The sequence below is a fragment of the Pomacea canaliculata genome, linkage group LG11, assembly GCF_003073045.1.
Source record: "Pomacea canaliculata isolate SZHN2017 linkage group LG11, ASM307304v1, whole genome shotgun sequence".
Lineage (NCBI taxonomy): Eukaryota > Metazoa > Mollusca > Gastropoda > Architaenioglossa > Ampullariidae > Pomacea > Pomacea canaliculata.
In genome coordinates, this window is record NC_037600.1 from 10,891,946 (window position 1) to 10,906,798 (window position 14,853).

A 14,853-nucleotide genomic window follows, 5' to 3' on the forward strand; every position below is an offset into this window, starting at 1 on the left:
CCGTGTATGCCTACAGTAAATAACGTGCAGAACACTATAGTCTGGCTTTTTTGCAATATTCGGGTTGAGCAGCATAGCTTGCAAATTAAACAGCTTTTAATGTAGAAAAATCTATCATTTTTCCTAATAATCTAATTATGCATATTTCTTAAATGGTGCACCATATTTTGACATTTATTTGTCACTAACAAAATAGAAGAAACACCGAAATTAAAACGGTACTTATCTTTTCTGAGCATAAACAAGGGAAACAACCCTGCCCTCAGTACCTTTAGCACCCGCTCCACGCAAGCTCAACTTAACGATCTCGTGGTTTTCAGGGGTTTCTCACAAGGCGCAGTGAACGAACGCGGCCCACTCAACCTCAAGTAGCGATGAGCTATTTTAAGAACACCTTGCTCTCACGTGACATGCAAATGTCGGGTTAAGGCCAAGTAAAGCGAAGGCGACCATCGAAAGACTGCTCGATGATATAACCAGTGCAAGGCCTACGCAATAATCATGATACTAGTCAGACTTATTAGTTAGAAGTACTACTTATATGCCATATTTTACCTTCTCTAATTATTTTCCAAATAACAGACCTGTAGTATTCTCGATTTTTATCTCTTTAGCTTTTGAGTCGTGGTGGTTTGGGGAGGAGCTATTATTGAAATCAGTACTAAACAGTTTACGAACATCCTCGATAGCTATCTACGTTGTTGTTGTTATTATTATTATCCAAGCATTTTAAAATATGAGTTTCATCGTTTATGTACCCTACAAAATCCTGTAATCAAATTTATGCAGCTCATTTCGTGGTTGACGGACAATGGTACGGGGAGACGATGACGTCACGAGCATTATCTGACAATTATATCGTCAACAGCAATGTATGGTTTTTTTTTTTTTTTTAAAGCCGTTGTACATAATAGAACGTTGCATTAGAGAATAAAATAGCTGCGATTGTTTGGAAACATTGTTGAATTGAATGTTGCTCCACGCGTCCATTCCGATTTTTTGACAGGTTTGACGTTACTGTCTAGAGAGCTCCGCTTAAAGGACGGGTACTTTCCCATTGCTTTGTCGATAGAAAATTTTGTAAAAAACGTGGAAATAAGAATGCCAGGTCGTAAAAAGTGGCAACCAGCTGGTATGGTCATTGTCAGGAATGAAAAGGGCGGAGAGTAAGACGCAGGGTGCGGTATACTGGGCAGCAGATCATGGAATTTATGAATAACCAAAATGGTCGGTTAAACCAGCCTCAGGAGCAGCCAGCAAATAACCAGATTCCACAGACGGAAAGTGGTATAAAGATATTCTTCCCTTTTTTATTTTTGAGAAAACAGCAAGAAGATTTTATGTGAGATAAACTCAGTGTTTTTTAGATGAATTCTTCAGTACATGTTGTGGAGAATGGGTCCAAGCAAAATTATAGTTATTCTAGTAGCATTCAACAAATAAATAGCTCTTGGACCAAATGATCGTAAGATTTTGCATTCCATGTTAACTAACATCAATTACTAAAATGCACCATTGTTTTTATCTAACAGGAACTTATCAATATTGTAGTTTTAATTATACACTGTTAGTAACCATCTTGTGTCATTAATTCAACCTGTACTTTTGCTTCATTTTGCAGTGTTAGTAGATATACCGGATGCAATCGAAGAAAGCAGCCACAAAAAGAGAAAAATTTGTGAAGCTGAAGTGTGGCAGGGAATACGCGATGAATTGGTGGAAGTCAGGATAGAAAGTTTTAGTCCTGCAGGAAATGAGTGTTCTTGTTGCAGTAGGGAAATTGAAAATATTATATGGTGTCCTGATTGTGGACCAAATAGTGTCTACTGCAATAACTGCAATGAATACATTCACCGTGTGGTGCAGTATCACCAATCCTTTATCTGGAAAAATGTAAGTACTGAATGAATGTCTTTGTAAGTATACATTTTTTTATTATTAACATGTGCCTTGAGATCTTTAAGACAGACATTTCAAATAATATTACAATTATAAATCTTAGTGTCATCAGTTCCCATGGTAAGGCAGCCAGAAGGATGAATGCATATGTATTAGTGCTATCCTGGTGCATTTTTAAGTTGTGTTTATTTTATGTTCTGCTTATGTGGGATTTTTACAGGATGTCTCCCTCTTTGTGCCTGTCTTTCGAGAGGCTTCCCTTGCACAATGGCATGTCTGTGATACTACATATTGCAGAAAAATAACTGTTTTTGATGCATTAGGTCAGTAAATGTATGGTATGATAATGAAATATATGTATTGATATTAGTATTGTTAAAACAATAATTTTAAACACATTTCAGCATTTGAACTATTTGCGATATAATGCAAATCTCTTCTTCCAATTACTTAAGTTTTATAATAATTAGTAGCCACATTTTGATAGTTATGTAAATTAATAAGAATGGTGATTTGTTTGTGAATACCTCATGTTTAATTCACATAGGTAGATATGGTTGACCCAATGCTTTTCCCCATAAAGTTCTATTAATAAAGCATTAGTCATATTGTAGTTTTCATTTTAAGAGTTTGTAAAACAAGTGTACAAGAACAGACTAAAATCCACAAAAATAATACAAAAAAGTGAATTTAATGCTATTAGTTAAAAACACGCAAATGTAAACTTTGTACTTGTTTGTATTGTAGATATTATTATGTTACAGTGTATGAGATAATAATAGATTGTAAAATAATACTGTGCATGAGAGTACAAGAAAACTAAAAAATGTTGATTTAAGAGTGCTTGTCAATTTTTATAGTTATTAAGAAATGTGATACGTGCTACACTGTTATAGGAAGACCTCACACTGTAGCAGCTAATTTCTGTAGCTGTGAATCTGAAGCGGCCACTCTGCTACGACATGGTCTGTGGCCAGCAACACCATCAAAGCCACAGACAGCCTTCAACATTGAATTAATGGAAACGTGTAGAGTGCTGCAACTGGAAGGACACGTATCCCTCCAAAAATTTTGTAATGCTGCGTCCAAGAGGATAAATTTTATGCCTCACCTAAGGAACAGCACAAACTTGTATAAGGCACTTGGTAAACATTAGACTTTAATCATTGGTCTTATGTCTGAAACTTACCCCTAACATTTAACACTGTATTACTTTGTGTTACTGTACTGCAAACAAAACAAAGAATTTCAAACAAAATAAAAAACAGTAGAAAGAAGCAACAAAAAAGGGGACAAAATAAAGAAAGAACACTGTTGAATTTTACTTAGTTGTTGAAAGCTCTTTCATTGTAAGGCACCCTGTCACTATAACTCATAAGAAATGCAAAATTAGATTTATTGAAATATCAACCTGTGGCATTCTTTGGTTGTATCCATTTGTTTAAAATATGCTTTGTTTTAGGAAATTCATTATTAGAGTTCCACCATCATCAGGTGAAATGCCTAGAGATAGCTCAGGCCCCAGACATTGTCGGCAAGAACTGCCCTGTGTGCACGATGGTATGTTGCTCAGTAAAAAAAAAAGAAAAAAGTGCATTGCTGAATCGCAATCGCCATGCTGAATAGTTATAGTTACAATAGTTTTAGTTTCGGATTTGGTTTAGGTTAAAGTTTGGGAGTTGGTTTGGATAAGACGTTGGGGATGGGAAGTCATCTTTGTGCAGTTAGTCGCCAGTGTACATCTTGGATTATTATTTCTTGGTAACATTTTTGTGTTTGTCTTTAGTTTAATATTATGTTTACTTCTTTTATGTCTGATAAGGTGATCCAACATGTTATTTTATATAACGATTCATAGATATGAAGTACAAAATGTACAAGTTGAAAAATATTGTAACTAGTATGCACATTTGTGAATTTGTCAGCTATGTAACCTGCCTTGATATTAACCTATTTTGTTCTTTATCTTTAAAAAGTACTTTTTTATCTTTCTCTGCATTAGAAGCCAGAGAGGGCTGTCTTCTCAATGGACGCCAATTTTGGTCTTGTGCATAAAATGCACTCGGGATCTGGTCCTGGGCTTGAGCATGCCAGATTTAGCTTATTTAGTCCAGATGAGGAGGTGAAGAGTTTTGTAAACGCTCACTATGAAGCGACATCAAAATCAAAGAACAGTTCTTCTGTGAGTAGTATCTTTTGAACATGAATGTTGCAAAACGTATATAATGTGTGTAAATCATGCACCTAAATTTGTATAAAATTCAACTACAAATTACATATGTATTTAATATATATTTGTGGGGTTTTCATGTGTATTGTTATACTATTATAATGACTAATCTGTAACGTACAGTTACATGTCCAGGTATGATGCTCAATCAAAGAAATACATAAAATGGAACTAAATGTGATATTTTTTTGTAGGACTGCTCAAACTTTCAAGCAGGTGATGTGGTACGTAGTAAAAATAGGAGTGCAAGACTTGACATTAAAGGAGTGTTTGGAGCTATCTGTCATCATGGCTTCCCTGTCCACATTGTGAATATGCAGCATGGAGAAAGGTAGTATGTTTATAAAATGTGGATATATCAGTATGAGTAGTGAAAAAATATAGAAGTAATGCTTAAAACAACATTTTAAAAAATGTCTTAATTACAGATTTGGATATCCTGTATACATTTTGAAAAAGATAGCTGCAAGTCAAGCTGGAACAATGCATACAAAGCAAACTGTTATGTATGATGTTGCATGTGGACTGGATGCTCACTTGAAGGTATGTAGTACATGAATGTAATATGAAGCATGAAAAAGGTGGCTTTTTGCCAGAGGATGCAAAATTTCACTTCTAATTATTGTCTTTGTGTTAGTGGAATAGAATTATAAATAAAATTCACTATTTCTCTGAGTGACATTGAACAGATTGATTAGCATGTGATGTGTACTAAGGCCTTATTCTTTGCTGCATGTTTCCACATATAATACTGATGCTGTTGGTCACATACCACATAACTGAAACTTTTGTGTAGAATGTCTCTACTTTGGGTTTGAGTATCAGCAGTCATTAGTTTTGTTGACATTTCTCGTTTGTTTTTCTGTCTTTTTTTTATTCAACAGAGACACTCACAACTGACTGAACGGCTGAATGACAAAGTCCGACTGGTTGTGCCTATATTTCACAGTTTCGCCCATGGCGCTAAATGTCAGGCAAGTTTGTTTGAGTGTTATCGGTAGTGTGCCATCCTGCTTTCAAGATTCATTTTAAATACTTTTGTTACTTAAGTTAATTTTTGGAGACTGCTAATTCAGAGTATGAATACAAAAACAAAATGAAAGTGTTTAAGTTTGTTGTACAAATTAAAAAGTGGATGAATTTCATTTTATCAGATATGAGGGAAAACTTCATCTTTTCAATCTCTTACCAGAAAACGTAACTTTAATTTGTCTATTACTATTGCTGTTGTAGATGACGTATGGTCAGCGCTTTTCAGAGGGTACAGCATTAATTGATGGAGAAGGAATGGAACGTTTATGGTCTTACCTGAGGAGATTCTCCTACACCAAGGAAATGACACTGCCAAACAGACAGGATCTGCTGAGCAGTGCCTTTTTGCATTATGCTCGGAGAAATTTTTGTCCATTGGTAATTTTCTCTCACTAGTTATGTCAGTCTGAAAAATGGGATTTAGCCAAGGTGGGAGAAAGCAATTATGCTGGAACTGAATGATAGGCGTTTGTCTAAACATTTTTAAATACGTGTTTTTACTGAAATGCATAGGGCTTGCACTGTACTTTATGTCTGGTAGAAGTCTTTGAGTGCTTATTCCACATCATTTGACTTTGTCTTTTGTGTGTGTGTGTGATTCTTTTGTTAGCCGAGACATTGGGTGCAAGACTGAAAAAGGCAAGAGAGCTGCAGTTAAAAGTGAAGGCGATGATCCAAGACATTGAAAGGAAGTGTAAGTAATTATTTATTTTTATCCAGTAAGGACAACTATTCATTATGTCAAATTCACATCTTTTCCCTTGATTTCACTATTTGGTCATTTTGTTTTCGTAACTTCCCAAACTCACTGTTATTCCTTTGATGCACTGTTGTTGTGGCATGCTCGTGTTCTTTTTTACCTTGTAGTACCTGCTTGTTTGCCCTAGTTGAAAAGCATATCCATGTTTATGTATGTGAAATCTTGAGTACTGCGCAAGTTGCTTTGAAAGTCTGCTGTAATTCCTCTGCATAACTGTTGTATGTTTTATCTGTGTTCGGAGTGCTATGATCATTTTGAATCTGTATTTAGATGTTATTTATTTTTATTTGTGTCAAGCACGTTGAGTCTACAGTGGAACAATGGAAAGAAAAATGTGCCTTATTATTATTATTTGATCTACTATCAAAATGCAGGAGAGCGAGGATAGTGACATATATGCATCCATTCAAGAATTGCGTGACCAGTCTGAGACACTCACCCAGCAGATAGAACAGATGGAGCAGACAGGTGACCGAGAACATGCCATTATCATCAAGCGCCAGTTGGAGGCCAAGCATGAGCGACTTTTGGCTAAGAACCGTGAGCGTGATCAGCGCAAGTGAGTGTAGTACCTCACTCCACCTGTGTGCAGCATATTCTTACAGTCAAAATTTAACATCAAAGAAAGCATATTCCTATAGCCAGAAAGAAACAAAACATCTCTATCAAAGTAGCTGTCATTACCTATGTATGCATGTTGGAAGATATCCATGTTCAGGTCATGACCGCTAAATTCTGCAGACATTAACTTAAAAATTACAATTTACCTCATTTTTTTTTATTTTGACTTGTTAAATATTATTGACTAACCATTTTCATAATGATAAACTTTTACATTTGTCCTTCTTTTTTCATATATTCTTTTCAGATTCAACCAGTGGCATCAAAAAGTCTACAGACGACAATCTAACGTGAAAACTTTTTGACACCTTTGCATCAGTGATTTTCCAGAGTTGCACACAGAAAATTTTGGATTCCTTTTTCAATCCCAAACCCTGTCTCATCTGCCTAGTACATAGCCCGGGCAGCAGCTAGGCAGCCTAGAACTTCACCTCGTCATTATCTGCTGGGACTCACAATTTGCGTTGATATGTTCCAGATTTTTCTGTATTTGAATTTAACCTTGAATAACCTTACAATGACTGAGCATAGAATGTGAAACATTAACTGAGACATGCTTGCTCACACTGCTGTGTCTGTGATGTGTGAGTATGTGCATGCGTATATGTGGGTCAAACGAGAGTGTGGGAGTATGGGTATGTGCTTGTTAATGCGTGTATCTGATTGTATGTCCTGTTTGAAAAGCAAGTCCACGTTTACATATGTGGAATCTTGAGTGCTGCACAAGTTGTTATGAAAGTCCACAAAATGGTGTTGCGTGTATTTTACAAGGCAAGCTTGCATTGAACAAAGTTGACACCAAGAAATGGTGGAAGGTATTTGTAATATGTGGACCTGGACATGTCATAAATACTTTTGCCTTTTGTGCATTACCTGCTAATCTTTGACATTTGTGCATTACCTTCTGATCTTCAACATTTGTGCTGTCAGATGGAAGAACTATTCTGTTTATATATTAAAAGGTTATGGAATAATGAATAATCCTTCATGATTCTGTGGTGATTCTTGCTGCCAGTGTTTCCCTGTATTAGATGTTATATAAAAAAAACTATTTATTAGTTGTTTTTTTTTTAACTTTTAGCTAGTCTTATTTTTCAGCATATTAGTTGAGTGCACTGGTCATATGATCTACGTAATTTTCTTCTGCATAAATGAAAACAACAGAAAGTCATATATTTTGTAATATATGAAGTAGCAAATAACTAGCACAAGCTGTCTGGAAGGCATCAGTTAGCTGTTTAAATGCAATGCAACATTTACAAATATTCCACTGTTATGTCCCTCTCTTTTTTGTAAATTGGCCCTGCTGCTATAGCTATAGGACAGAAACAGTGACTTCACAGTGTTAAGTTGTACACTCATGCCATGTGCTGCTGCTCTAACTTTAGTCAAATGGCAGCTTAGGTTTGGAGCGCATTACACAAATATAGTAGTATTCGCTACAGGGGGATGTGGGCAAGCAATCCTAGTCTGGGCATCATACAGACAGACATTTTGAAATGGCTTTATAATAATGTCTCCAAAAAAGTCCCCAAAAGACTTGATTGCAAAATTGGCTTGCTTAGTTCATACTGGGGAAACAGTCAACCACAGAACCTAGTCTTTGTTTACAGACAGCTCTCATTTACAGAAGTATGGTTCTGCTGACCACTACTTCGTGCAGTTTTTATATAATTTGAGTTTCCTTCTTCTTACTCATTTTCTTATAGAACAAAGACCTGTGCAACCTATTATCTGTTCACAGATCTTAAAAGGCACAACATAGCTGAATTGTAAATAATACATACTAGGAGACTTGTATAGCAGTTTATGAAACCTTAGCAGCCATTTTTATATAACAAATTATTTTTTTCTTTTTGTTTTGGAATGTAGAATTATTTCAGAATTCTACATGTAAAGTCAAATTTGTGTGATGGAAATGTAAAACAAGAACTGCATGTATTTTTTTTTTTTCCTTCATCAGATCATAACCCTTGAAGTGTTTATTATGGAAAGCTCTATTGGAAAAAATTCCAATGGAGGGATACATGCTTCAGAAAGTAGAGAGTGACAGCAGGAGCTACGTCTAAAAAAAATTAGATATTGTTCCCTGGCTTTCAAACTTGAGAACCAGGGTGTACTAGAGAGAGAAAACATTAATTGCACTTGTTAATACAAAACTTGAACATGTTATGTTTTTATTGTGTTTCTGTGATCATTGTCAGCATTGCATTCAAGTGCTCCCATGAATGTATGCACAGTTTGGCATGGACAAGATCTGGTTTTTCCTCAGTGGGATTAAACGATAGTGGTGTGGGGATGAGCATTTTATTTTCTAGAGTTTGTTGGCTGGTTAGTACTATCTTTAAGGAAGATTTTGGCGGAGTGTTAGCCTATTGTCTGCTTTATCCTAACGGGCAATCCATAGAATGCAGGTAGGAAAATGCAGGATTTTGTGCATATTTTTAGATTTTGTTAAATGCAGACTCAGATGCGATTAATTGATGTAAGTAAAAAATTTAAGGGCTTTTTTTAAAAAACATTTCTGCACTTTGCAGTTTCCTCAGTTTCTGGTAGTTATGTGTCCAAGTATTTTTGTTATACTTTCATCCAGTCTCCAAGTTCCTACCCTCACTTCTCACTTGATGACTGTGTGTGTGTGTGCATGTGTGTGAAAAAGAGATGGACAGCAAATAGCTGAAGGGAAACAAGTCAATCAAGGCTTTTGCTGCAAATAAGTTTTACAAAAGTGAAACTGTTTATAGTTTGCCCTTTTTCAGTTAATACTTATTGAGATTCTTTGATTTTTGTTTTCAAAGTAGAGATTCCTTTGTGTGCACATACCCAGAACATCAACTTATTTTATCATGTTTGTATTCAAATTTGTAGATACAGAGCAAAAGTGAGGAGGATGAGAAGCCCTGTTGCAAGTGACTTTTGGTTGATAGTGATTGAAGAATCCTGGAATGTGTAGGTTTGTTTATTGTATGAACAAAACTTGATATTTACTTATTATGAAACAGATGCTGTTTTATGTGACTCAGACTTGTTTAAAATAATCTGTTGTCACAGACGTCGGATGGGTTAAGTTTATATGCGCATGGAGGGGCAGAGGGAGACTAATTTTTTTGAAGGTTTGCAATATTTGAATGGAGGACTAGATGTAGTAGGTGTGTAGAGGGCTGGTGACTGGAGAAATGGTGACAGTGATTGGTGGAGCGAGGTAATAAGGAGAGATGTTGATGGTGAGGTAGAAGGATGAGATTTTAGGAGGGTATAAGGCTGATGGTGGTAAGGAGAAGGAGGTGACTGGATCAATAGAGACTGATATATTGGTGGAAGAAGCGACTGACAAGGGTATGGTAAGAGAAGGACCAGTTAAGTGACCTCATGCTGACAAATAGCAATAAATGGTCCAACATTCCACATGAGTTTCATATTTGGGTCCCAGGAACAGTGGTGCAAAAACAGATTAATATAAAATGTTTATAAAGGCATTTATCATGTGTAACGCATCCTTTGGAATTAATTTCCCTGAAGCCACATTAGATGAGTTACTGCAGGAAGGCGAACGGGTTGGTCACAGAGGGCACATCAGTATTGATCTCGTGACGCATCTTCTCAGGGTTTGTCATAATTATAATGTTGACGTGCTGAAACAGTCATGAAATAGTCCCAGACAGGTTAAATGTTCATGGTCGAAGGTGAGGGAGATGTGTTATGCTGTGGCAGTGGTGGTGTGTGCATGCATGTGAAAGAGAAAGAGATACATGAGCCTTTGAAGCATCTGAAGTGAAATTGGACTGCAGCGATTTAATAACAATCAAGATATTGCAATGTTTTTAAAAGCAAGACAGCATTGAAAAACATTTATCATACTAATGTTAATAAACACAAAACGCTTTTAAAAATCAGTGTGATAAAGTGCTTAAAATTTTCTTCTATTGTGTTTTTCATTAAATTGTGATACAGTAACTGATATTAATAGGTTGACATTTGAAGACCATTTGCATGGACTGTTAGTGTACCCAGACCAGGCTTGACAGCTGAGGATACGTGATAGAATATGGTCAGTAAGATAGTGCTTGGTTAATTAGTGATGTGTTAGGCAAATTGAGAGATTTGATTGTTACAGATTGTGAAAGTCATGTATTAATGTATATGTCCAAAATCTGGCATGAATCCTTCAGATACTTTCTTTGGATTTTTAAAAAATTTACTTTTTAATTGGTGTAGTATGAGAAAGTAGTGTGTGTGGCTAGATTGATTTGTCAAATTTGTGAAATATGCACAAAAAATCCTTAGTTTAGCAAGTGCACATGTCTGTGTGTGTACATTTGGATGAACAGTTGTGACAGACGAGAAAAAAAAATTGATTAGCATGCATGTGGCATCAGAAGAAAGCAAGTCTGTGTACCTTATTATGCGTATATGGATGATTCAGTCACGTATGCACAGAAGTGTCCGGGTATTCTTTTATGCAGATTTGAGCTAAAGGTCAAAAGATGTGTTCTTTTCTTTGTTACGTACATTTTCATGGTGTAAATCAAAACCAGCAATTTTTGTATAATTTTCAAATTTTTGTGTGTGCTACAAGTCAAATGGTGATTTCTTGTAACTTATCAAAGACTTTCACTAACATGATCTTGGAGTGCCTGTTTGTTCTACGTACAGTGCTAATAGTCTGACAGTATATAATTTCTGCATCAGTTCTTTCCTGAAAGGAAGTCATTCATTCAGTATTGATGAAAATTATCATTTTTGTCTTTGATGATCACCAGGATGCAGTAGTTTGAGTCACATCCTGAGATGTTTGCTTTTTCTTCCTCCAGGTAATAAAGAACTTTTGCTGTCAGACTAACACTAACTCTGATACAACTAATTACAAGTCAATACATGGCAAATCATATTGATCCCCAGGAATTTATATTTTGCATGTGATTGTAAGAGGGCTTCATTCATGTAATTATGTGGACTTAAGCAATAGTGAATAAATGTGCTGTTACATTATTTTTACAAAAGTGTTAGGCCAATGTCTGTTTCAAGGAACGCAAAAAGACCATAATTATGGCTACAAACAGCTGTGTCATGTGACTGAGGAGTGAGTATCTGCCAGTATGATCTTCCTTCCCTTCATAAATACAAGACAGTGAACAACTTTTCCAAGAGACCTATGGCATAAGCTTTATGACTAAGTATAAAATGTACCTGTCACTAAAACACATCTTGACAAAAGCAAGCTTTGACTGAACCTGGATAAACAATGTTTACTTTTAGCAGCTGCAACAGCATAGGAATAGCAGCTGTTGTTAAGGGGGAAAAACACCTGCAAAGTTGTGCAGCGATGGACAGGAAAGCATCATAAACATGACTGAATAAAATGGTTTTCTTGTCCCAACCCTCAAGTCTTTATCTTCACAGTATACCACGAAATCAAGATGTTCAGTGCCGACTACTATCTACCCCCACCCACCCATCCCAAAGAACAAAACAAACCCCAAACAAAATAAAAATAAAATGAACTCAGATGGTCCCTCCACCGTTTCTCTTGTTGAAAGACTGTGGTTTGAAATAGAACCGGTGGGTGGACTGTGTCGCGTGTCAGCGATTGTGCTGTCATCCTTGTATGCCTCCCATGCTGAGCTCGCCCATAGTTAGGTGTTTTCTTAACGCTTTTGTCCCCTCTTTGTCTTACGTCTTGCGCGCGCGCACAGCTTCCTTGATGCGTCATTTTACTTTTTCCTTCTTTGACGTCATGGGTAGTCGTCATCAAGTAACAGACGGTGCTGGACCGGGGCCATGACAGTCAGAGTTTTTCATTTTGTATCGACCGATCTGCCACAAGCCGTTTTGGGTGAGTAGAGATCCATTCTGTCAGGTTCCACACCATTCTAGTCTGTAAGGGCCTTTGGGTGGCGGTGGAAGTGCAAGTGAGAGAATCTTTATGTTCAAAGCCATAGTCCGACGTTTGATTGCAAGATTTGTACTTTGTTAGGTTAACGTTCATGATTGCCGGGTCGCGACGCTTGTAGCGCGTACTCGTTTCCTGTTGTATGGATTTGTGTAAGATCAACATTAGATTTTTGACGAATCTTAGGATTAGTCCGATGGTCAGATATATGTGTCAGTGTGAAAATATTGTTTTAGAAATTGAGCAGTTTCGGGACACGCCTGTTGATTGTAAGAATTGTTTTATCTACAGGCTTGTTTTTTGTTCTTCTTCACTCTTCCACCTGTTGTTGTTTTTCGCTCTTCCTTCGTGTCACCGTGTCTTCACATCCTTTGTTCGCATTGCTGTCCGTCATCGTGTCGAGCGTCCACCCTGCACCATCATCATCATCTCGTCGGCGAGTGAACTCGCGACTCTGCTGCACCAGTGTGCGGAAAGGCCTTGGACTGAACACCTAGAGCAGGAATCTTCAAGCAGGAGCTTTCGTGGCCAGTGGCCGGCCCACATCATCGCATCTGGACGAGAAGACAGAGGGGTGGGGGTACGTCGTTAGAGCGGCAAGCAAGGCCAGAGGGCGAGCTGCCGTCTGTGGACATCTTCAACGGACTTCTAAACTGTCATCCTGCAGTGCATGCGGGTGATGTATTGTATATACGGTGACTGAGATTAGCCTGTGCACAGGGCAACTGATTTGTCTTATTTTAATTTATCTATTTTTTGTTTGTTGGATTGTTCGCGATGATCTATATTTGTTCATGTGAGAGTGTGGAATGTTTGATTTTTGATTCCTATCAGTATTATTTTTGTGGCTAATAAATTAGTTTTGTTTGTTACGTGAATTTTGTCTTTGACATTTCTGTGTATGGTCTGCGCTCAGTTGAAGTTCGACTGGATTCGTCGCGGTCACGCGACATCCCCAATATCCCTCTGCGTTTTGTTTCTTCATGTTACTACCAAATATTAGTAAGCATTCGGTAATAATGAATCAAATTGTATCTATGGGGCATTTAAAGTACGAAATTTTATTCAAGGTTAGCTATTTCATTCATCAAGCTGGTTGTGTAGCTTACAATGAATGTTCTATTGCATTGTTTGTTTATTGTATTTTGTACTGATTGGATTCCCCTTGAAATGGGACGAAGGCCTCTTCAGTAAATAAATTAACTTATCAATTAGTATGGTAAGTTAGCAGAAAGGTCTCATGTCAGAACTGCTGTGATTCAGAGGTCTGCTTTTTTCTGAATATTTTGGCTTTCGTTTGTAATAATGAAATAACTAACAGAAATAAAGAATAAAAACTTCTTCCAATGTTTACGTTTACTTACATCCGATACAATCACCACATACACATCTTGCTGTTCTTGCCGACTGTGATATGAAACAGAGAATTAGTCATTCACACTGTAGAGTGTAGAGTGTCTTCTATTTCAAGTTATCAACACAGAACATACACCAGTCTACTCACACGGAAATTCCCCGTTGAAGCGAACAGGTAACATCCTGGTTAACTCAAGTAAACTTGTTCAAGTGACGAAAGGGAGATAAACAATTTCACTTTTTATTGGTAAATTTTGTTGAAAATTATTGATTATTTGCAGTAAGAAAACTTCTTAGCTACAAAGTATGATAAAATAGATTAGCATTTTTGTTAATACTGATATTCTGCTACATCTGTAAGGAAGCAACATATCTTTCATCTAACGTGTTGATAACTGCATCAGAAGTGTTAATTAATCCTAAACTACATAACATGTTAAAAATCAGAAGGTTTATTTATACATGCATAGAGAGAGTAAAAATGTTGTTTCTACATATACTAAAATACATCAGCATTCCTTTGATTGTTAGTCATTTTACGACACTGCGATACTTGTGTTTATTATAGACACGTCAGCCGTACAGTAGCAGGGTCAGTATCTGAGTTTTCACATGAGACTTGTCAAATATTTTGTGAGGACTTGTGTAAGTGAAATTGTGGAGGTAGAAGCTTGTTAAAGGATTGTTGCTTATCTTCACAAACACTATATTGTTGAGACCAGCAAAGAACTGGCCACTTATTTCAGTTAACTCATTGTAGCTCAGATCCAGAGTGCGGAGATTAGGCAAAACCACTTCATGCAGTTTAGTCAGATTACAACGGACCAGACTGAGATGAACGAGAAAAGTGTTGTTCCACAGGTCAGCGAGGGTCATCAAGGTGTCGCTGCCATCCAGATATCGAAGGTTAGAATAGTCAGCGGCACGGAAAGTATCCGAGCAAATGAAGACCAGACCGTAGCAGACACAACTGTGTGACAGGTGTAAGAAACTACTGTAAACTATGGCTACTCCTCTATTGATGTCTTCAAAGAGATTCACTACTTTGTTAGAGAGAGAGTGAAA

General features: G+C 36.8%; 1 protein-coding gene across 1 annotated transcript; it reads left to right on the top strand.

The window, feature by feature from the left end:
* Window positions 1-454: 454 nt before the first annotated feature.
* Window positions 455-11,537, top strand: LOC112574669. Its single transcript, XM_025255883.1, has 13 exons — window positions 455-1,287; window positions 1,622-1,893; window positions 2,120-2,222; window positions 2,796-3,044; window positions 3,362-3,459; window positions 3,902-4,081; window positions 4,324-4,460; window positions 4,558-4,672; window positions 5,014-5,103; window positions 5,363-5,539; window positions 5,772-5,855; window positions 6,296-6,480; window positions 6,790-11,537. Exons 1-11 carry the CDS (start codon window positions 1,203-1,205, stop codon window positions 5,793-5,795), a joined length of 1,530 nt encoding a protein of 509 aa, XP_025111668.1. The 5' UTR covers window positions 455-1,202; the 3' UTR covers window positions 5,796-5,855; window positions 6,296-6,480; window positions 6,790-11,537.
* The last annotated feature ends 3,316 nt before the right edge of the window (window positions 11,538-14,853 follow it).

Bases quoted from the DNA above. Each gene is read 5' to 3' on its own strand.
- LOC112574669 (XM_025255883.1), top strand. From the start codon at position 1,203: ATGGAATTTATGAATAACCAAAATGGTCGGTTAAACCAGCCTCAGGAG. The intron at 1,288-1,621 runs GTATAAAGATAT...TTCATTTTGCAG, and splicing joins GATTCCACAGACGGAAAGTG to TGTTAGTAGATATACCGGAT. The intron at 2,223-2,795 runs GTCAGTAAATGT...ACACTGTTATAG, and splicing joins AACTGTTTTTGATGCATTAG to GAAGACCTCACACTGTAGCA.